This window comes from Gopherus evgoodei, chromosome 1 (assembly GCF_007399415.2).
Source record: "Gopherus evgoodei ecotype Sinaloan lineage chromosome 1, rGopEvg1_v1.p, whole genome shotgun sequence".
NCBI classification, from domain to species: domain Eukaryota; kingdom Metazoa; phylum Chordata; order Testudines; family Testudinidae; genus Gopherus; species Gopherus evgoodei.
The window spans coordinates 123,088,785-123,112,221 of record NC_044322.1 but is presented as its reverse complement, the minus strand read 5'-3'; the positions used below and the strand labels follow the sequence as shown (position 1 = coordinate 123,112,221).

General features: G+C 40.2%; 1 protein-coding gene across 6 annotated transcripts; it reads right to left on the bottom strand.

Moving 5' to 3' along the window:
* Positions 1-4,371: 4,371 nt before the first annotated feature.
* NIPA2 (NIPA magnesium transporter 2) lies at positions 4,372-23,199 on the bottom strand. 6 transcript variants are annotated; one of them, XM_030571225.1, is made up of 6 exons: positions 23,057-23,199; positions 9,552-9,753; positions 8,910-8,966; positions 7,366-7,456; positions 6,359-6,519; positions 4,372-5,336 (listed from the first exon to the last, which is right to left on the bottom strand). In XM_030571225.1, the coding sequence occupies exons 2-6, from the start codon at positions 9,730-9,732 to the stop codon at positions 4,699-4,701; spliced, it is 1,128 nt and encodes a 375-aa protein (XP_030427085.1). In that variant the 5' UTR covers positions 9,733-9,753; positions 23,057-23,199; the 3' UTR covers positions 4,372-4,698. The 6 variants fall into 6 exon arrangements, with proteins under 6 accessions (XP_030427085.1, XP_030427092.1, XP_030427124.1 ...); XM_030571232.1 differs by having other exon boundaries at positions 9,552-9,754; positions 23,061-23,199; XM_030571264.1 differs by having other exon boundaries at positions 9,552-9,754; positions 23,064-23,199.
* Between the last annotated feature and the right edge of the window lie 238 nt (positions 23,200-23,437).

Sequence of the window (23,437 nt, the reverse complement as noted above, 5' to 3'; positions counted from 1 at the left end):
CATGCCTTGAGACTTACAAACAAGGCACTTAATATCTGTAAAGTGTAGTACACATTCTTGAGTTATAGCAAGTGAGGGTTGTAAGGCTTCAAACTGCACATTAAACTGTAAGTAGGAAACAAAGGGATACAGTCAATAACTAAAACCCTACCCAGCCACGGTGCTGTCAAAGTGCATTTTGGTGGGTATTTTAATTAACTGAATGTACCCCATTTATTAATACTTCTTATGTAAATAAATATTTCAAACATTTCAATTCAGCTACAATTGGTGAAAATATTATCTTGGTTAATTGCTTGTCCAGTAATGCTCAAACTTTAAAGGGGCTACTACAGGCATTTGATTATCTTACTTTTTTTCCATGAATGTAATAGGCTCCAAACAAACAACCTACTTTTCAACTGTCATACTTGTAGACCCAGTTTGGTCTGTAAAGTAAGTTTCCATTTAAGCTACTTTGAATAAGAGTTATTCAGCAGTACTTGATCTTGTTTTCCTCCTAATCAGGAGTGTCCCACTTGATAGCAGTTTGAGCATTGGCCTGCTAAAGCCAGGGTTGTGAGTTCAATCCTTGAGGAGGTCATTTAGGGATCTGGGACAAATCTGTCTGGGGATTGGTCCTGCTTGGAGCAGGGGGTTGGACTAGATGATGACCTGAGGTCCCTTCCAATCCTGATATTCTATAGCACTATTAATATTTAAGTGATTGGCAAGTTATTTCCAAGGGAACAAGAGCTCCAATAGGGAAAATAGGGACAGGCTGCATTCCAGAGTTAAAGATATGGAATAACTTTATATAAAAAAATTCCATAACAAAATATACACAGAATCAAATATTGATATTGCCTATGATGGGAAATGTGTTCCTTGTAGCAAGCAGCTTTGTGTCTTATCAGAAGACAACTTTTTATTTCAGAAAGTTGAAAAAGCTACTACGGGGGAAGCTGTTCTAGACTTGATTTTAACCAATAGGGAGGAACTTGTTGAGAATTTAAAAGTAGAAGGAAGCTTGGGTGAAAGTGATCATGAAATCATAGAATTTGCAATTCTAAGGAAGGGTAGAAAGGAGTACAGCAGAATAGAGACAATGGATTTCAGGAAGGCGGATTTTGGTAAGCTCAGAGAGCTGATAGGCAAGGTCCCATGGGAATTAAGACTGAGGGGAAAAACAACTGAGGAAAGTTGGCAGTTTTTCAAAGGGACGCTATTAAGGGCCCAAAAGCAAGTTATTCCGATGGTTAGGAAAGATAGAAAATGTGGCAAAAGACCACCTTGGCTTACCCTTGAGATCTTGCGTGACCTACAAAATAAAAAGGCGTCATATAAAAAATGGAAACTAGGTCAGATCACAAAGGATGAATATAGGCAAATAACACAGGAATGCAGAGGCAAGATTAGAAAAGCAAAGGCACAAAATGAACTCAAACTAGCTACGGGAATAAAGGGAAACAAGAAGACTTTTTATCAATACATTAGAAGCAAGAGGAAGACTAAGGACAGGGTAGGCCCACTGCTCAGTGAGGAGGGGGTAACAGTAATGGGAGACTTGGAAATGGCAGAGATGCTTAATGACTTCTTTGTCTCAGTCTTCACTGAGAAGTCTGAAGGAATGTCTAATATAGTGAATGCTTATGGGAAGAGGGTAGGTTTAGAAGAGAAAATAAGGAAAGAGCAAGTAAAAAATCACTTAGAAAAGTTAGATGCCTGCAAGTCACCAGGGCCTGATGAAATGCATCCTAGAATACTCAAGGAGTTAATAGAGGAGGTATCTGAGCCTCTAGCTATTATCTTTGGGAAATCATGGGAGACGGGGAGATTCCAGAAGACTGGAAGGGGGCAAATATAGTGCCCATCTATAAAAAGGGAAATAAAAACAACCCGGGAAATAAAAACAACCCAGGAAACTACAGACCAGTTAGTTTAACTTCTGTGCCAGGGAAGATAATGGAGCAGGTAATCAAAGAAATCATCTGCAAACACTTGGAAGGTGGTAAGGTGATAGGGAATAGCCAGCATGGATTTGTAAAGAACAAATCATGTCAAACTAATCTGATAGCATTCTTTGATAGGATAACGAGCCTTGTGGATAAGGGAGAAGCGGTGGATGTGATATACCTAGACTTTAGTAAGGCATTTGATACAGTTTCGCATGATATTCTTATAGATAAGTACAATTTAGATGGGGCTACTATAAGGTGGGTGCATAACTGGCTGGATAACCGTACTCAGAGAGTAGTTGTTAATGGCTCCCAATCCTGCTGGAAAGGTATAACAAGTGGGGTTCCGCAGGGGTCTGTTTTGGGACCGGTTCTGTTCAATATCTTCATCAACGATTTAGATGTTGGCATAGAAAGTACGCTTATTAAGTTTGCGGACGATACCAAACTGGGAGGGATTGCAACTGCTCTGGAGGACAGGGTCAAAATTCAAAATGATCTGGACAAATTGGAGAAATGGTCTGAGGTAAACAGGATGAAGTTCAATAAAGATAAATGCAAAGTGCTCCACTTAGGAAGGAACAATCAGTTTCACACATACAGAATAGGAAGAGACTGTCTAGGAAGGAGTATGGCAGAAAGATATCTAGGGGTCATAGTGGACCACAAGCTTAATATGAGTGAACAGTGTGATACTGTTGCAAAAAAAGCAAACATGATTCTGGGATGCATTAACAGGTGTGTTGTAAACAAGACACGAGAAGTCATTCTTCCGCTTTACTCTGCGCTGGTTAGGCCTCAACTGGAGTATTGTGTCCAATTCTGGGCACCGCATTTCAAGAAAGATGTGGAGAAATTGGAGAGGGTCCAGAGAAGAGCAACAAGAATGATTAAAGGTCTTGAGAACATGACCTATGAAGGAAGGCTGAAGGAATTGGGTTTGTTTAGTTTGGAAAAGAGAAGACTGAGAGGGGACCTGATAGCAGTTTTCAGGTATCTAAAAAGGTGTCATCAGGAGGAGGGAGAAAACTTGTTCACCTTGGCCTCCAATGGTAGAACAAGAAGCAATGGACTTAAACTGCAGCAAGGGAGATTTAGGTTGAACATTAGGAAAAAGTTCCTAACTGTCAGGGTAGTTAAACACTGGAATAGATTGCCTAGGGAAGTTGTGGAATCTCCATCGCTGGAGATATTTAAGAGTAGGTTAGATAAATGTCTATCAGGGATGGTCTAGACAGTATTTGGTCCTGCCATGAGGGCAGGGGACTGGACTCGATGACCTCTCGAGGTCCCTTCCAGTCCTAGAGTCTATGAGTCTATGAGAACCATCCCTGAATTCTCAGGAAGTCCATGGTGTTTCCCCAAGAGGTTGGCACTATTTTTTAACAAAGTTTGTTCATCTTTATTACCTGCCCACTAAAACTACAGTAATGCACTCTCCTTGGAGAAGGTCTCGAAAGTGGCTATCACTAAAATCAGTGAATGATCTGGGCACCAGTTACCTGAGAGAGGACCACATCTTAACTAGTGCAGTGACTTACAGGTAAGATTATCTGATATCCTTGCTCATTGTTGGCAATGACCTTTCCAAGGTTGCAGCAGGACTTTTGAATTGGATGGTTCTCACTTTTGGGAACTGATTCCGAAATGATATCAAGTGCATTCAAACACTAATTAACCCTTTATAAATTCGTCCCCCCTACACTACATCCATTTAACCTAATACTACTAGTGCTAGCTTTCATTTCCACAAATAAAATACACTTCTGTGTAGAATTGCAGCTATGGTAAGCTTTAACATAGCAGTAGTTCAAGCCTGCAAATGGTCTTGGCAGGACAACTCCTAACTGTCTAGGGTTTTATTTGTTTCTCAAGAAAATGACATCCAGCAAGTGTTCAGTTGTTGCTGACAGAGTAAAAACCCACTACAAGACAGAGAGTTTGATTTGTCTGGGGGGAGAGAATACACATCTGACAAATAAGAAAAATTAGATTATCAGTGTATAAGTGATGGATATCCTTTTTCGTTAGTACTTACCTTTTACATTCTACTTAACTTTTGATATTCAATTGATCTTGAAGATTTGCTAGGTTATACAATTTCCTTTCCCTCTGAAGTATAATCAAAATTTAAAAACTCTTTAAAAAAATCAGTTTAAATAAAAACAAACCATTCTGAATGTATACTTCCTGAGTCTTTACTGTTTCAAGTTTACTAATGCCTCAGTAGTAGTCATCAGTGTAACTAGTTTAGTTATATGCTTTCCCGAAGTGCTGTAATTAGCCAGTTTAGTGACATCCACTGTAAATTGCTCCCTACACCTTTCAGTGCATTCCAGATTAATAGTCTTACTCTTCCATATGCTGAAACAGACATGGTGAATATTCATTATGCAAAAGATTCAGGTTCATGTCAATGTGCTTACCACCAATGCAAAATTAAAGCAATTTATTTTTGATATAGTTAAAATTGTTATTAGTGCAATAAGTTTTTAAAATGGAAAATTCAAATTAAAAATATTTACAAGTTTACACAGATAACTTAAGAGCAACAAAACCAAACCATGTACTGAGGTCACTGCAGTGTGTCTTTTTAAAGTAAAAATAAGGCAAATTAAAACTCCATCACTATTCTTGGTCCAAACTAATCAAACCTAAAAATTTACGATTGTCTTTACATATTGTTCAAGTACATCATCTGCTTCCAAATTCAAACATTTTACAGCAAAACAAAAGTTACAGAATTGTTCTTAACACATTTTCAGAATGCTGCCAGACTTCCATTTCTCCTAGACGGGACATTCTCACTGGATTGTATTTCACCTACGCAGGTTGAGCTTTCTTCATCATGATTAAAGCATTCATATGTGGTTGGCAGAGTGCCATTGACTGCTCTGTCATCTTTCCGCAAGGAGACAGGCAGATTTGCTAGAGTGAAATTTACATCTTTAAAGGCATGCAATAAAAAGATCCCCACAATGATTGTGAGAAAACCACTGAAGGTGCCAATAATGTCAGCGGCAGACATATGTTGCCACTCCTTGAAAAGAATAGCAGAACAAGTTAAAACAGATGTTGTAAAGAATACATAATATATTGGAGTCACTATGGAAGTGTTGAATATATCCAGAGCTCTGTTTAAATAGTTGATCTGTGTGCTCACACAAACGATAAGACTTAGCAGCAGAATCCAGGACAAAGGATGTTTTAGCACAGGTTTTCCTGCAATAAGTTCTTTGATAGTGATGCCCAAGCCTTTCACACAGGAGACTGACAATGCTCCAATGACAGAGCAGATTGTTATGTACACAAGAATGTTGCTCTGTCCATGGCGAGGTCCTACCACAAATATCAGTATTAAGGACACAATGAAGACAAGTGTTGCAAAAACCACAAAACCTGCAGTAGGGGGAAAAAAAAAAATCACTTATTTATATACAGTACACAAGAGCATCCAGTTAGGTACCAAGAAACACTGTGCATATTTTAAGGGCCACAAGTCAAGGTTGAGAGGCTTTTTTGCTCCCCTTCATTTTATTATTTACGTTCAAATGATTTTTCTTCTACCAGTCATTCAAAATGGAGGCTACAACAACTCTTATGACCCCAGACCCCTCCCTTTTTACTGCAATCCTTGGCTTATTACAAAAGCACAGAACCAGGGGTACAACGAGACCATCAGGTGTATGCATGTATCTAAATGCTGTCTGTGATTTGTTTTGATTTGGGTGCTTCACTCAGCAACAGGAATTTTAAGTCACCAATCGGACATGCTCATAATGCCCTCGAATAAGTCATTTCACTCCTCAGTTTCATCTGTAAAATGGAGCTTTACCTTCCTTGTAAAGTGCTTTGAGATCTACAGATATCAACTGCTATATAAGAAGCAGGTCTTATTTTTATTATAATATAATGTGAAACAAAGATGACACTCTGACCTAAATTTTAGCTACTAGTCCTAATGGAAATCTTTGATATTGTACATTTTCCCCACAGTCTATGCTTCATTATTTAATATCGGCTCAAAATTGACTTACAGATGACATTTCTTTGCAGAAAATGTAACAAGGGGAAAATAGCTGTCTGCTTCTTAGGTTAACATATTAAACTGCTAATTTATTATTCTTTCAGAACATGCTTTTACTTGGACAAAAATTGACCTCAGTTTAATCCTGGCATTCTGTACAAAATAAATTCACTGGTATCCTTCAAAGCTTCCGCTAAGTCTATTGTAGAATTCAAACTCATTTTATTTACAGATGTAGAAAAAAGAGAGGTGGTCTAACTTTTTGGTACTAGAAATTTGCAACAGTTGCAACTATAAATGAACCACAGTCCTTCTAGCAAAGTAGGATAAACATACTTATCTTCCTTCATTAGCTACCCTGCTACTTACAGATGAACTTGACATTTTCTCTCACCTGGATCTCCTAGCTTGTGGGACATTTCATTCAAAGTTTCTACCTCCTCTTCTTGTGGAGCATGAATGACCATCACAGTTGACCCCAATATACTTAACAAACATCCAATTTTTCCATGCAGATTAAGTTTTTCATTTAAAAAATAAGATGAAAGAATGGCACTGAAAGGAAAAAATACATTGACAGATTAGGAATCAGGAGATTAATTTGCCCATAGCAGACATCAAAAAATATTAGTGTCTTAAACTTCAGAAAACACTTTTCTCTAAGTAATTAAGAGCTGTTAATTGTTATTCTAAGTTAAGGCTCCAAATAAACAAAGAGGGAAAACAATCTGAATACAGAATCAAGTACATACTGCCTCACTATGCAGATAAAAGCTCTACTGCTCCCTTGTTTCAATATCTAATATAGTGCACCACCTCTAGTCATCTGCAACGTTACTCATGTCCATACATTTCTGTTAGACTAAATCCACTAAGCATAATTACAATTGTCTATATTAACATGTCTGCTATGCACTAGACTATCTGTAAATGTCTGGAGGCCCAGAAGTTGTTCTAAATTATGCTGCCTCCTCAAAATTGTGAGGGAGAATGTTATCCATCATCCTCTCTATGAAATCCCTCTCCAAGACAATGTGGAGTACTGGTGCAAAATCCTTGACTCTCTAAAGACGAATAAGATCCTGACTTTGGTCAGGAATAAAAATTAATTTATTAGTCTTTTCTTCCTTTTGTTTGTGCACATCATAACTGGCTTCCACCCTCAAGAGATGCAGAAGACAGGAATAGCAGGATGTTGCAAGTCAAGGTAAAGGTACACTGCTAGAGCTGTGCAAGGAAGCTTGTAAAGCGCCAACTCATCTTATGCCTGGGTTAAGTCAGTGCTACTCCTTCCATTTTTATGAGTACAAAGTTTAGTCACAGTTAAGCAGAAAGACATTTCTAAATACATACTTTGCTTCTACTTCTCTGAAATAGTGCTTCTTTCTAAACAGTTCTTACCTTACAAGAACACTGAGAGCTCCCAATGGAGTCACTAATGTAGCTGGTGCAAATGCATAAGCAGCAAAGTTAGCTACTTCACCAGCTCCCACTGCAGAATAAAAAAAGAATGAGGAAGTCTTAACACATGTAAGAGAAACCTCTGAAACTGAACAAGTGTTCCCACAGAGAAGAAATTCAACTAATATGTTCAGCTGACATGGCAGTTTAATATCAGCAGAACTCAAAGCTAGCAGATAGATATTCCATAAAACAAAACTACATCTCACCTCTAATTTAGGCTAACCTATTTTTATGCAACAGCCTCTGCATTTCCCCGTCCTACTAACTCAGGTCATTTAATTCTCACATAAGCAAAATCATCTGCAATTGTATCTTCTATGAAGCAGTACATAAACTACAATGAGTCAAGCTAAATGCGCATAGTTACACTATTTAAGTCCAAAGTTTAGGAGACATGTAAAAAGATAAAACAAAACCAAAGAGAAGGAGAGAGAGAAGGTTTCAAAATATTTTAAAAGTAACTTTTTTCAATGAATAGTTTTGTATTTTGTATTGGCTGGGGCTCCTGCAGAAGGGCCACGTACACCCAGGAGGCAGGGATAAAGGAGACAGCCAAAACTCCACCACCTAGGGTTTGGGGCTGTTCCCCCCCCGTAGTCCCTCACAGGGAAGCAGCCCAGGCTCATGCCCCTCCACCCCCATGGGCGCGCACACAATCCCTCACCTGGAGGCAGCAGGGCTCCAGCTGTCAGCCCTGAGTTGCTGCAATGCAGAAGTAAGGGTAACAATGGAGTGCTAGGTCTGCTGTGAAAAGTGATATTGACAAATATCACTTTTCACATCGCCACCCTTACTTCTGTCTGTGCTGCTGGTGGTGCAATGTTGCGTTCAGAGCTGGGCACCTGGCCAGCAGCTGCTACTCTCCACTCTGCATTCAGAGCTGGGTGGTGGTATATGTCCCAGGGAAGACACATAGAAAGGGGAGCCAGATCAAACAAGTTTAAGAACCACTGGTCTAGTTTAAACTGCCCAAGCTTAGTGAAGTGAAAAAGTAAAATAAATAAATGGCAAAAATTAAAAAGGGGTGAAATTCTCTGCTGATCAAGAAAAACTATTGAAAACATCCACTGGAGATATATCCTTTTACACTCAAGAATGTTCTTTTTAATTTGATTTTAATTACAAAGATATTACTACTAATACAATTTATTTTTTAAATACGGATTTTTATCTCAGTGTACAGAGGTATGCACCATTTCTAGCTTTGGTTATTGTGTATTCAACAATTTTTTTTGAATATTTTGATATTTAAAATCTTAACACTGGTTATTCTTTTTGATACACCTCTACCTCGACATAACGCACGCTGTCCTCAGGAGCCGAAAAATCTTACCATGTTATAAATGCAACCACATTATATCAAACTTGCTTTGATCCATCTGAGTGCTCAGCCCCCCCTCCTCCCGAGCACTGCTTTACCAAGTTATACCCGAATTCGTGTTATATCAGGTTGCATTATAGTGAGGTAGAGGTGCACTTACTTGACAGAAGTCCAGCCCACCACAGCCACTCTTTAAGATATGCATGACCACCTTGACCTGGAATTGGAAGAACGAGCAATTAATCAGCAACACATAGGGGCGAGCATCAATCACTATGATTGAGTTATAGTCCAAAAAAAAGAATTATTTTCAACCCATGTTATAATCATATATGCAACCACTCATTAAAGTGAGAATTTGATGCATAATCAGAGGCCAAAGTCAAAATATTTTCAACTTTTAAAATGTGCGGATATTCCTGTGCAATTTGCTTTAAAGATTAGCAGCGTATATATATTTCTTTGGGACAAGAAATGGCATTACAGACTGCATGATATTTGCCTATTCTGAGGTAATGTTCTAGACTCATAACAATGTTAAAAAAAATTAAATAAAAAGGGGATTTAACAGAGTCCCTATTCTTACAGTTGACCTAAATAGTTCCACAGTTTGTAACCCCAGTTGACTACACACGTTCTTCCTTTTATACAGTAAATTAGGAGGATATCCATAGTTTCATCTCTCAACAAGGAAACAAAGTAAATCAATACTCAAAAAAATCAGAGTGAAAATTCAGTAGCCATTCACTAAGCATTCAAATAAAATTAAAATCAGGCAAAAGTTCTCAAGTGCATAGCATACCTGCTCTCATGGAGCCCTTCCTGGCCAGTCGGAGGAGACCCTTCTTTTTTAGGATGAAACTCCCTCCAATGAAAATGCTGGAGCTCATAGCCAACACGAGACCAATATAGAAATCATATTTTCCTCCACTCTGGGTCATTTCGTAAACTACTGAAGTGTTCAAAACCACCACATCGATCATGGAACAGAAGAGCTGCGGTTACTGGAAACAGGACAGATAACGGATTAAAGATTTTGAAGAAGTGCAGAAGAGCATCTAGCACTCCAGATGAGAGTTCACAGTACAAGCAGCAACAAGAAATGACGCTTGAAGACAAACATAAGCAGAGCCACGTATTTTCAAACATATAGTGTGTGTGTTTTTTCTTCATATTCACATACACACCTCTACCCCAATATAACGCTGTCCTCGAGCCAAAAAAATCTTACTGCGTTATTGGTGAAACCACGTTATATTGAACTTGCTTTGATCCGCTGGAGTGCGCAGCCCCACCCCCCTGGAGCACTGCTTTACCGCGTTATATCCGAACATGTGTTATATTGGGTCACGTTATATCGAGGTAGAGGTTTAGTTCCACTCCATAAAACACACACAAAGTATTGCTATTTATGTTAAAATTAATTTACAATCCAGGTTTGAGTTAAAACAGCCACACCATCCCAACAGCCACATAAGATTATGGGAACAATGGAAGAAAAAAGGTTACAAAGGACTGTTCAAATCATTGTAGTTCAGTTAGCACAGACCCTTTTTCAGGATGCATAAAAATAGTGCCTTTAAGGAACTGCATTAACAACAAGCAATCCTCTGTTTACCAATAGATTTTGCACGGTTGTTTTTCTCAGTACAAGTTTAACAAAGCATCCCTGATGCTTATCTATAATGGCGATGGAAGAATTTACTATGGAAAAGCCTTTACTCAGACTATTGGAGTCTCAAGCCTAGTCATGGGGAGAACTGCAGCAAGGGCCTGGGGAAAGTGTTAAAAAAGAACTTTTAGAACAGGAGTCAAAATCTTCACTAATGATCTCCTGTTTCTGGCATGATATGACAACTGTCTATTTGCTCTAAATTATACTATTTTTCTGATACATGGTGCAATAAAGATTTACAGTTTCTTTCTGAGACATCAGATTTTGGATTTTTAAGATATGCACATAAGCTGTCTTAAAACACTGAAATGTTCTGCTTAATTATATTTCAAGGTGGTTTACTAATTTCTGTCAAATATGAAAAGGAATGAGCATTTCTCTCATTTCCACTTTTAAGTTGCATAGAATTTTTTTTAAACAGCTGACCAGTAGAGAACACTACCCTGATATATTGCCACAAAAAAACCCAACTCTGGATAAAAACAGCATCAAGTTTCTATATACTGGAACTGCAGAGGGAAGAGGTCAACAAAAATGTGTTGAAACTTACAGGAATATATGAAATTTTCATAATATTCCTGGTTCACCTATGTAATACATGTTCCAGGTATAAAAGAAACTAGCATATAGTGCAAGTCAATTTAGCATATATATATATGATCTAAAGGACAGTAATAAAATATTTCTACTTCAATGTTTATTGCCAAGATGAATTCAGAGTCTGTGCAAACACTGTAAACCCATACCACTACCTACTGCTATTTCCCAAATATTGCAGGCAGTCTGAGGGGGCTAAGGCATTGGTGCATCGAGGCCCCAACACTGTTTCCTTGGCTGAGGACACCATGCTGTGAGGAGCCCCTGATCCACTAGTGTCTTGGCACTCACACCAAGCTCTTATCCACAGCAGGTTATATGGACAGCCCTAGACCCCCCATTAAAATAGTATCACCCCACACTCCTGACTGCCCCCATGATTCACCTGACACACCTTAAAGGATATAAGGAGGGATATGAATGAGTAAGCAAGACTATGGTTCTCCCTCCCCTGCTATGCTCCCTTGACTCCTCTATTGTATTAGGTTTTTAAACATTGATATATATCAGTGTTTCAAGGTTGAATATGGTAGGGCAGTAGGTGGGCATGGTCAGAGAATGTTCTGAGATGGAAAAATGAGTGGGGAAGGGGCTGACAGAAGCAGAGCTGTGTAGGATAGTGAAACATGGGGGCAATGCAGTTTGTGCATGGAAAAGTGGAATGAAGGGAAAATAGGACTCAGTCAGGGAGTATGATGAAGTGCAGCTCTGTGGTAGGCCAGGATGGGAAGTCAGTCACTCACAAGAGACATTCAATCTCTGCAGGGAAAGCATGCAAGAAAATACACAGTAATGATTGATTTTCAGTGTTTCTACTCATTAAAAAAGAATGGGAAAATCCCACACAAGACCTCTCTGACTTTGCTAGACTGTCTAGCCCATTAATGCAAAACTGTAAAAGAAATCAGCAGTTTAGCCTGGCATAGCACCCCAATCCTCCATCCCTACCCTAATCCCCTCCCCCCACAAAAAATATCACCCCCACTGAGCTAATATTCCTATCCTTGTCTACCTACTGGCAACTTTTGAGAGGAGGTTGGGGTAATACTTCTGAAAGCAGGGTCCCTTCCATTTCCTGTTGGGAGAATTATGTTTGGTCAATGTTTTCCATTTTAGAAATCTGACATATTCATACTGAGCAGCAGGTGGTTTCCAATTCAGCAATCTCTACAAAGTGGATGTGACAAACTGACAGAGCTCATGTTATCCTACTATACCCAAAATAAACTTAATTTCATACAGTTAAACCTTACTGAATTAGTGTAAATACCTTTTGGGGCACATTGTATAAAAAGTGCAATTGTGTGTGTGTTATTTGGGCACCGTATGTACCTTTTCAGTAGGGAGGAGGATGCTCATATACTTCCTCCTTTATAAGCCCTTTGAAACGACTCCCCCAAGAAGTTCACATACCCCTTCAAACTGGATTTTCCAGGAAACAACAAAGAAAGAGGTTTTGGATAAATAGCCCGTTCTTAAACTGGCTTGGGGCCTTCTTCCTGATCCAACAAACAGATAGGACCCAGGGTTCACGGAGGGCCTCAAACGTTAGTGAAAGATTAGAAGGAGTGGCCCCATAGGACTGTGTGTTTGTTCTGAGCTGAAACTATGATAAACTTGTCACCACAAAGGAAACCCTGTGGATGGGGTACTGAAGGGCTGCTCTTGCCAGAGCTTATGCTAGTGTTGGGGGATTCTTTGGTAAGCTTATTTGCACACGTAGGTTCTTTTATTGTTTTAGTATGTTTTCTCTGTAATGCCTTTTACCTTAAGAATAAAATAGGGTTGCATAGGAAGTGCTGGGTGGTATCTTATAACTGTAGTAATTATACCTGGTAACCATCTCTGAAGAGAAAGCAAGCAGGTGTCACTGTGCAATCTGTCTATGGTGGGAACAGCACAGTGAAGGCAGGGAACTGTACCTAAAATACTCTGATTAGAAGAGAGAAATAGGGTCTCCACCAGAAATGCAACAGCAGGGGAGCTGCAAGGTGAGAGTGGGTGCCCTGCTGGACCACTAAAGGGGGAAATACAGATGCAGTCACTCTGAACTGTGACAGTGAGTATGAGTAATGACTACGCTCCCTAAAACTTGATTATGTCATTCATCTCATGTGTCTCTGGTAAAACAATTCACAAATTATAGATTTTAAATAAAGCTATAGCCCCAACCCTCCAAACATAATCAGAACACAAATATTTTTGACTCCTCAATCAAGTGCTTAGTTGTGGAAGGCTTAATTTTTGATAGAACAGACCAAGGAAAGATAAAAGTTATTCAAATAATTTTAACTAGAGTAGGTTCTCTTATATGATTCAATCTAAAAATTGATTAACAGAGCAACTGAAAAGTGAGTTTATTTGCTTCAAGTCTATTCTGATGCAAAAAAATTTTTTTTATTGGAAATAACCTAATGCACTGTCTAATCTTCATGGATGCACCTGCATAGTTCAAGCGCCACTCTGTTTTCTTAACATGCAATAGTGCTTCAGCAAATACCAGCATACAAGAATTTTCAACACAGCTCTTTCCTGATCAAATAGCTGCTGGATTGGGAAAACGGCAGGAATAACTGTTCCATTCACAAAACACACACATGGTACTGGCATTGCTCAGAATAATGTCAGGTGAGCAGTTTACAAAATACAAAAGAAATAAACACTTTCCTTGGAAAAAAATAGTTTTACTGCATACAAAAATAGATTTTATAATGAGAAACCCAATCCCAGTGACTTGTACTAGGGGTATTGCTTGTTTATTGAGTTGTTGACTTACCTGTTTATAGCATAACAGAGCCTTTGTCATACTCTTGACAGAGCTCAGAATCGGTTTTGACTTTCTTCTAAATGAATATGCGTTCTTCCATCTTTTATAAATAAATATCAAAATGAATAACTTTAAAGACTAGCATTTATGCAAATCCTTGATGCTGTAAACAAAGGACAGTACAAGTCTTTAATAGCAAAATGAGACTCAGTCCCTTGCAGAAGAAAGGCTCATTTCATGTAGTGAAGCAAGATAATCCTAAATGGCTGTCTCCCACTCCTCAATATCAGCTGAGTGAGGAATAAGGTCAGAACAATCCATATCATATACCCCTTAAAAGCAAAGGTCAGGACTACATTAGAAACTTGCCAGCATAGCAACATCAGGTAGGAGTGTTATTTTTTATGGTATTTTATGCCAGGAAAACCCTCCTAGCACAGATTAAGTTATACTGGCGTAAAAGAGCTTTTGCTAGCTTAGCTATTGGTCAAATGGTATATAAACTATATCAGCAAAGGCACTTTTTTGCCAGTATAAGCTTAATTGATACTAGGGGCAAGTTTACACTTTAAACACTGTGCCGCTGTAGTGCTTTAATGAAGATGCTCTAAGCCAATAGGAGAGCGCTTTCCCTTTGGCACAGTTAATCCACCTCCTCGAGAAGTGGCAGCTATGTTGGCAGGAGAAACTCTCCTCCTCATAGCACTGTCTTCACACGGGATTAGGTGGGTATAACTACGTTGCTCATGGATGTGGATTTTTCACACCCGAGTGACAGAGTTATGCCGATATAGGTCTGTAGTGTAGACCTGACCTAGTAGGGTTTTGCTAGTACAGCTACAGCAGCAAAGCTTTTAAATACAGACTATGCCGAACTCTCATTTTCTCCACCCCTTCTTTTTTAGGAGACAAGGAGATGAGGAGATAGGAGAAGTCAGGCTCTAAGATTTCTCTGCTCTGGGAGAGGGAAAAAAAGATATCTTATCATGATACTGCATCATGTACCGCTTGAAAACTGATGTTATGACTCACTGCCGCTGAGTTGCATATAGTAGGCAATTCTCTGAATTTAGACTAGCAATACCCATGGGCAAGTTCAGCTTGAGTCCACGGTTTCTTTCAAATTCCATCAATAAGAATAATGATCCACTTTAGATTTTCTCTCTCAATTCAAGATTGCATAAATGGTTAGCAAACAACGCTCAGTTCCTGTTTTCTTTTGAACATTTTCACGACCCATTTCTAGCTCTTACTATGAAACCTTCACAGTTTGTCTAAGGCTAATTCCAATTTTAAAGTGGTATCTGTAATTTCTGGTCAAACTCTAATTGCTAGCAGATTTGAAGAAAAGCTTAGTTTGGAAAGGAAACAAGGCAAAATCCCTTTAGATTTTTCATCACCATGTAGGTGATGGCCAGTACTTTCTGTGAATGGGATAGTAATATTTTGTGACAGTTCTGTGGAGCTGAGATACAAATTGCAGATTACAATTACAGAATTTTCAAGGTAGTGACTGTCTTTTACTGTATATCTGTACAGTGCCCTGAACAATGGGGACCCTGACCATGATAAGCGTATTGAGAACTGTAATACAAATAATAATTTGTGACAAATATTTATTCCTAGAGTAACCTTCCTTTTAGTTTGTCTATTAACTGATGTGACCTATATGACTAAATTACATTGTGCAATACATTTTAAATGTTATTTCATAATACTAAGGCTGTTTTTAAAACACTGGCATGGCAGTCCTCTGTCCATGGTTTATAGTTTATGGAAAAGGGGGAAAAAACACTTAGAGGTTTAAGCAAGAGGCCTGGTATGTTGGCTTGTCTTCACTGCAAAGTTAACTTGAGTTACAACTTAAGTCCTGTGCACCACCTTAACCTCAAGTATGACGGTCCTTTTCTCTCAAGTTTTCTGGCCCATCATGTTTTAAAGGTTAAAACTTGAGTTAGCAGCTGCTGAGTTTTGCTAAAGACCACTCCGTACTGTGGATGCAAGTGAACGCCACTTGAGTGCCAACAGTCCTCCAGTGCCTTCCCCAATTGTCCACCACCACATGCCGAGAAAGGACAGACAGGTTTTCCCACAGTCCACTGGGAAAATATTCATAGAGCAGTTCAGCTTATTCCAGTGCAAAGAATTATGGTATATACCCCAACAGTGTTAGCTGCATACGAGTGAGTGCAGTATCACTGTGGACACAGAAGCTGGAGTGTTATTTCACACTGTGACTGGTTCTCACTTGAGCTAGGCTAACTTGTGAGAAGTACCTGACTGTAGGTAACTTTAATTAACTCTGCAGTGAAGACATAAGATATGAAAGGCAATATCTGAGCTAGGCAGTTAAATTTCTGAAAAACTCTGACCATCATGAAGGGTTTTTCTTTTCCAATGGACCATCTCCCAGAAGTTGCCAACTCCTCTTTGTATATTTGTCTTAAAAAAAAAAAACTTGGAAAGTTGGGGAGGGGATTTAATAAATATGTCTAGGTGGACAAAGAAGAAGTTGCCCTGTAGACTGCAATACGATGCTGGCAGGTTGAGCAGTCAGAAAGAGGGGACTGCTTTCAAGGGATGTAAGCTATTCAATTTTCCTTTTTCCTCTATAACTACGAATAGTTTAGCTTATTCAAAATGAGAGTCTAGATACATTAAGCAAACCAATATTTTTGTTTCAACTTCATTTTCATTCTGTTTTTAATAAATCTTGGTTTTACTAAGATTACTGTTTATGGGTAATTTCATGCAGCATCCCCAGAAAAAACAGATCCCCATAACCTCAAAGGAGAAGAGTAAAGAGCTTCTGGAAACTACACCTCTCTCAGCCTTGGTTAAAGGGGCATGGACAAAGCTGTCTTCTCCCAGTGACTTGTACTGTCATTATGCTAAACACAAGGGGAAAAGCCTGAAGACCATGGAGAAGATACTGTTTTGGTCACAAATCCTGTAAATTTGCTAAGTGTTCTCTTACTAAGTGTATGGCCCAATTCAACATGAAATTAACTCACTCTCACAAAGTTGGCCGTTGCTCAACTGTGGAAAATCAGCTTGCCACTGAACTCAAAGTTGTGACTCAGGGATCAGTTTACTTTTGTAGAATAAAGAGCTTGGAACCACAGCCACCCACACATAACAGTATACTGCCCTTTAGGAGGCATCTACTCATAGTCTGTCCTAGTCAACTGATGTCAAAGAAACAGCTTTCAGAAGGCAACTAATCACATCAATTTAAAGAATGGAGCTATGCTCTCCCTCATAAAAATAAGAGCCTTGACAGGCAAGACAATAAGATATTGCTTTTGGGTGCAAGGGGACAGAGGGAAAACAATGTTGTGGAAAACTTCTGTGAAGTAGGAAAGAGCACCAATCAGCCACTTGACAGGAAACTCATTTGTCTTCAAAATCTAATACAGGAATAGGCCACACCTGACAACATGCACCGTGAGGAAGCTCTCTGCCTTACAAGTTGTTCTCAACATGCCTACAGAGTAGCAAAGTAATATTTCCAAATTCCAATTTCACTTTCCTGTTTCAACATGAGCAAAGTGACTAAGTAACATTTACAGTAATGGTTCAATTTCACATTCCCACTCCATTAGGCCATAGCAGCAAGCATCCAAATAGCAAAAAAAAAAAAAAAAAAAAAAGTTATTTTCAAACTAAACAATATTGATTAAAATACATAAGTTTGTGAGAACGATACTGATTGTTAAGTGGAGACAATATTGATTAAAATACATAAGTTCGTGAGAACGATGTGCACAGCGTAGCACTTGAAATATATGCAAAGAAGGTGGAAACAATAAAAAACAATGTAACCTTTCACCTTGTGCACGTTTACCTACAGATATCACCATAAAAGTTTCCTTTGTTAAGCAATGAGAAGAGGAAGTGGCCTTACCTGGTAAAAGCTTACCTGTTCAGAAAGAGATGAAGGGGCTGGTCTACACTGAAAAGTTACATCAGCCTAGCTTTAGTTCTCAGGGGTGTAAAAAATCCACACTCCTGAGAGATGTAGTTAAGCCGACGTTAAGTGCAGGCAGTCCTAGACTGACAGAAGAATTCTTCCGTCGACCTAGCTACCACCTGTTGGGGAGGTGGATTACTTATGCCAACGGCAGAAGTCCTCCCATCATCAGAGGCAATGCCTAAGCTGAAGCACCGCAGCAGCAATGCTGTACTGTTTTAAATATAGAAATACCAGCTAAAAATCAATTGTGACTAAAACTTTCTACACATTCAACACTAAATGAAGGTGGTATTTCATGAAGCACATTAGAGAGCTAGTCTTTTTTACATTTAAAATTAGGCAGTTGTAAGTCAATACCAAGAGGATCCTTACTTAGCCAAAATGAAAAGTTTTATATCCTGTTTGCAAATGGAACATTGCTCATGGAGATGACTGTACTCTTTTCATTTGTGAGCAGAATGAATTGTTCCAACTTACCCAGTTTTGCCACTGAATGTAAACAAAGCCACATTAATTATTAGACAGGGTCTCCTTTATTCTAAAATAATCTATGCTGAAAATACTAAATGTTATAAGAGTTGTGATATAGCTCTAGCATACAAAGAAGCTATTAAACTGTCAAATATTACTACTTTTGAAGCCACATCTACACCGGAGAACTTTACAGTATAGGAATACCGGTATACTATAGATTAATAGATTCTAGGGTCAGAAGGGACCAATGTGATCATCTAGTCCGACCCCCTGCACAAAGCAGGCCACAGAACCCTACCCATCCACTTCTATAACAAACCCCTAACCTATGTCTGAGTTATTGAAATCTTCAAATTGTGGTTTGAAGACCTCAAGCTGCAGAGAATCCACCAGCAAGTGACCCATGCCCCACGCTGCAGGGGAAGGCGAAAAACCTCCAGGGCCTCTGCCAATCTGACCTGGAGGAAAATTCCTTCCCGACCCCAAATATGGCGATCAGCTAAACCCTGAGCATGTGGGCAACACTCACCAGCCAGCACTCAGAAAAGAATTTTCTGCAGTAACTCAGATCCTATCCCATCCAACATCCCATCACCAACCACTGGGCATACTTATCTGCCGATAATCAAAGATCAATTGCCAAAATTAGGCACTCCCATCATACCATCCCTTCCATAAACTTACTATACCGACAAAGCCAAAGCACTCTTAGTATATATGCAGCTATGCTGGCAACGCTGTGCTTTGCACCGATATAGTAAAACCACCCCCCATAAGTGAAACAAGCCACACACCTGCAAAAGCAGAGTTTTGCCCATATAACTAGGTCTACACTGGGGCTTCTGCTGGCATAGCTATGTCTGTCAAGGATTCCATCTCACTGACCCAGCTATGCCAGCATAAGTCTATAGTGTAGACTTGGCCTGAGCTACGCCGCTGTAGCGTAGATACTTACTACAACAATGGAAAGAGTTTTTCTGTTGCTGTAGTAAATCCACGCCCTGAAGAAGTTGTAGCGAAGTTGATGGAAAAATTCTTCCGGCAACCTAGCAGCATTTACATTGTGGGGTGGGATGACCTAACTACATTGCACAGGACATGAAATTTTTCACAGCCCTGACCAACATAGGCAGGTGGACCAAACTTTTAGGTATAGATCAGTCCTGAAAATGAACAGAATTAAGTCCTCATAATATTAAATGAGCATGTGGCTGTTACCATTCTGATTCATTTGAAAAAGATATACTGACTTTTGTTTTCACAAATTTAGCAGAAATAAAACAAAACTTAAAAAATGCAAAGATATTTGATTCTTAAAAGATTTCAATTTTAAGTTTCTGAAGTATTAATATATTTAAAATTATTTTAAATGTATTTTAGGTGGCTCTACTTAAGAAAATAGTCATAAAAATTGTGACATTGCATGAACCCCACTCAATAAATGAGTGGCCAGTACAAGACTTATGGACCCACATGTCCCACTTTAGCCTTTGAAAGAGACTGAGATTTAAGCAGTGAATATGCTTAACTCTCTGCACAAAAACAAATTTCATTCTTTCTACCTATTGCATCATATTCAATTTTTAATTTCAAAATTGGATTGTTTTCTTACAGATCTCTTATCTTTCTGGCATCCTATAGATACTTCTTCACATGCCATATACTCTCCATTTTGCTAATCAAATAGACCACACTGAAAGAAAAAGGAAGCTAACCCAAGATCTACGCTGACACTATTCTTTAAAAAAAAGTACCACGCTGAAATGTCATTTTATTGAACAATAAAATGTCTTGAATTTTTCTTCTAGTGCTGAACTCCTTATATAAAAACTCTTAACTTAATCATATTAACATATTGCTAAAATAACTATTATGGTTAAGGAGGCCAAGATTTAAGCAGTGTGTGTAAATGGATCCTCCACAACTCCAAAATCAAGGAATGCCTTCAGAATCAAGACCCTTTTAAAATGAATTAAGAAAGTTCACACACACCTGTTTCAGCCTGACTACAGATTTCAGGAAGAACCAAAGCACCAGCTTTAAAACAACAGGAGTACTTGTGGCACCTTAGAGACTAACACATTTATTTCAGCATAAGCTTTTGTGGGCTACAGCTCACTTCTTCGGATGCATAGAATAGAACACACAGACAGGAGATATTTATACATACAGAGAACATGAAAAGGCCGAAGTACGCATACCTACTGGAAGAGTCCAATCAATTGAGATGAGCTATCATTGGAATGAAGCAAACCTACCACACTGCAACATCTGGGGAGTAAAGGAGTAACAGGCCAAAAAGGCCAACTATACTATACTCTGTGTGTGTTATATCACACACACACACACACACACACACACACACAAAATAGGTACTACTTCATCCTATTTAGCAAGTCTGTCAGTCTACATATTTGCATTTTTTAAATACTTTGCAGTAGTAATAAGAAATATACTCCTCTTTACTATGTCATGTTACATGGTAAATTAAGCGTTTCAGTGATAATATAGTTTTGATACTGGAAGCCTTTACTTGAATTTATACAATAAACATTTATACAACATATAAATGAAATCTCTATGAAAATAACCAAAAAAACCACCATAAACAAATATTCTCAATACATTGTATATTAGGCTGTTAACAGTAAAAGTACTATAAAGTTAAAGCCTCCCCTTAGCTCAAGCATCTTTTGTCTTCTTTAGTGTGAGGTACAGATGCCTCTAAAGGAGGACAGCTGCAGTATAGCATGAAACCAACAAAAACTACAAACAGCAGTTGATACAAGAGTGAATGAACTTAAAAATCAAGTGCTGTTTTCAAGGTGGCGAGATGTATACAGAATGGTATGTATAAAGAGAATATGTAAAAACTATTCTGGAAAAAAGTAATGCCACCTTAAATTTTCTGGTTAAAATACAATTCTTCACATTTATCAAAGCAATTATATAGTCACAAGAGATCTATAAAAAAGATGTTAGACATAAAATTCAATAGTGCACATAATATCCACCTATTATGTCCGGAAACTAAACTAAAAACTATTAAACTATAACAATGATGTAATGAAGCACTAGTAGAGAGACACTGAAAGCAACAGCTGTGTTAAAGTTGGATTTTAAAATCTACCTGTTAGTGTAAACACCTTTAAGTAGATTTTTTTCACTTCTTAAAATAATTGACTAGCAGTTTAAGTTTTTATTAACAAAAACTTGAGGCTGCAACTGACATGCTTTTGAAAGCCCCCATGTCCCAAATGGAGCAGGAAACCAGGTTTTTACAGCAGCAGTCTATCACAGCTGCACACTCTACTCCTGAGGGAACTGTGCAAAAATAAATAAATACTACAGTAGCTTTAAAAATATTCAACATCACAGGAAGTTATGAAAAAATCAGAGAACACTACATTTTACATGGTAACTATTTAAAAAAAAACTAAGAATATGTTATAGCAGTATTTTAATGAGAAAAAGTATAAGTTCAAGTGACTAGTTTAAGGATGTCCTTTTTTCTACCTATAAAATTAAGTTAGTCAGGGCAGGTCTCATCAGCCTATATATTTGTGTAGTGCCTAGCACACTGGCTGCACTGTCTCTAGGAAAAAAAGGTGTGTTCTTAACTTGGGCGAGTTAACACGCACAATGTAAGGCCTTTATGCACAGCTAAGACATTTGGATAAATGGTTTTAGATAAAGAGGAAAAATGACGAAGTATAAACCAAGGGTTCTCAAACTGGGGATCTGCACCCCTCAGAGAGTAGTGAAGTTATTACATTGGGGGGGGGTCACGAGTTGTCAGCCTCCATCCACCACAAGCCCCATTTTGCATCCAGCATTTATAATGGTGTTAAATACATTAAAAAGTGTTTTTAATTTATAAGGGAGGGTTGCACTCAGAGGCTTGCTACGTGAAAGGGGTCCCCAGTACAAAAATTTGAGACCCACAGGTATAAACGGGCCTGGAAAAGGTTTTAGGATAATGTCTGGGGAGCAATGGGGTCACACGGACAGGGAGAAGAGTAAATGGAGGCAGAAGTTGCAGCACTAAAAAGCGCAATCCGGCAGTAAATAGTGAGGATTCAGCGCACACTGAAGTTTAGGAAACTGCTTCCCGAAGTGGTGAGAAAAGGGCTCGGGCAGAACGACCGGCCCGGAACGTGCTAATTCGGCTGCTGCCACCACCAGCAGCCGGACAGAGCAGCAAGGGCCGCTGCCGGCGCTCCCCGAGAACGACCTCCAGCGCCACAACTTCGGACCGACGGGAACCAGCGCGGACGGCGGCGGCACAGACGCGCCCCCCCCCCGTGGCCCCCCCTGCGCTGGCGGCTTGTCGCCTACAAGAGTCCCACAGCTGCCGCCCTGGGCTCCGCGGCACCAGCGCCGCTGCGGGCGGGTTGCGGTGACCACGGGCGCTCTCGCCAAGGCCCGGCCGGAGAAGGGGCTCTCGGCTGGGCCGGTTACGCGCCAGCAGCCCGACTGCATTAGCGCGCTCGCGGGGGGGGCGGGGGGGGGGGCGGGCGGCCCAGCAAGGGGGCGGGGGAGACGCGCGGAGCGGCACCTCCCCCGCGTGTCACCTGAACAGCGGCTCCGGGTCGCTCGTACCAGCCGTGAGCGCGCGCGCGAGGGGAGGTTGGTCTGGGAGGCCCCAGGCCGGGGCTCCCTACGCCACTCGGCGCGTGCCCCCGCCCCGCCTCCTCCGATAATAACCGATGTGCGGGGCGGGTTCGGGGACCAGGCGAGGACATTAACTACCCGCGGCCCCGCCCAGGGGCTGAGAGAAGAGCGCGGCCCCCACCCCGGTCGCGAGTGCCCCCTCACCGGCGGCGGCGGCGGCGGCTCCTCACATCCCCGCCGAGGGGCGGCCCTGGCCCGGCGCGGGAGAAGGGACGGTGGGGCTGGTCCCTGCCCGCTCCGCCGCCATGGAGAACCCGCCGCCCAATCGCTACTTGCTCTTCCAGCCCTCGCCACAGGCGGCGGAAGGGGTGGGGCCAGCACGGGGACGAGGCAGCAGCGGCCCCTCCCTAGGAGCCCCGCCACGTGACCACTCCGTGAACGCGGGGGGCGGGGGCTGTGGCCGCGCGCCCCCTGCAGCAGCCCCCCGGCCTCGTCTCGGGCCAGTGGGGGGAAATTTTCCAAAATCTGGGAATTTTTGAGTAAAATGTTTCAAATTGGGAATTTTCATTCAAACCCTAAATAATC

Bases quoted from the DNA above. Each gene is read 5' to 3' on its own strand.
- NIPA2 (XM_030571225.1), bottom strand. From the start codon at position 9,732: ATGATCGATGTGGTGGTTTTGAACACTTCAGTAGTTTACGAAATGACC. The intron at 6,520-7,365 runs GTAAGAACTGTT...TTTTCCTTTCAG, and splicing joins GCTCTCAGTGTTCTTGTAAG to TGCCATTCTTTCATCTTATT. The intron at 5,337-6,358 runs GTGAGAGAAAAT...CCCCTACTGCAG, and splicing joins CCACAAGCTAGGAGATCCAG to GTTTTGTGGTTTTTGCAACA.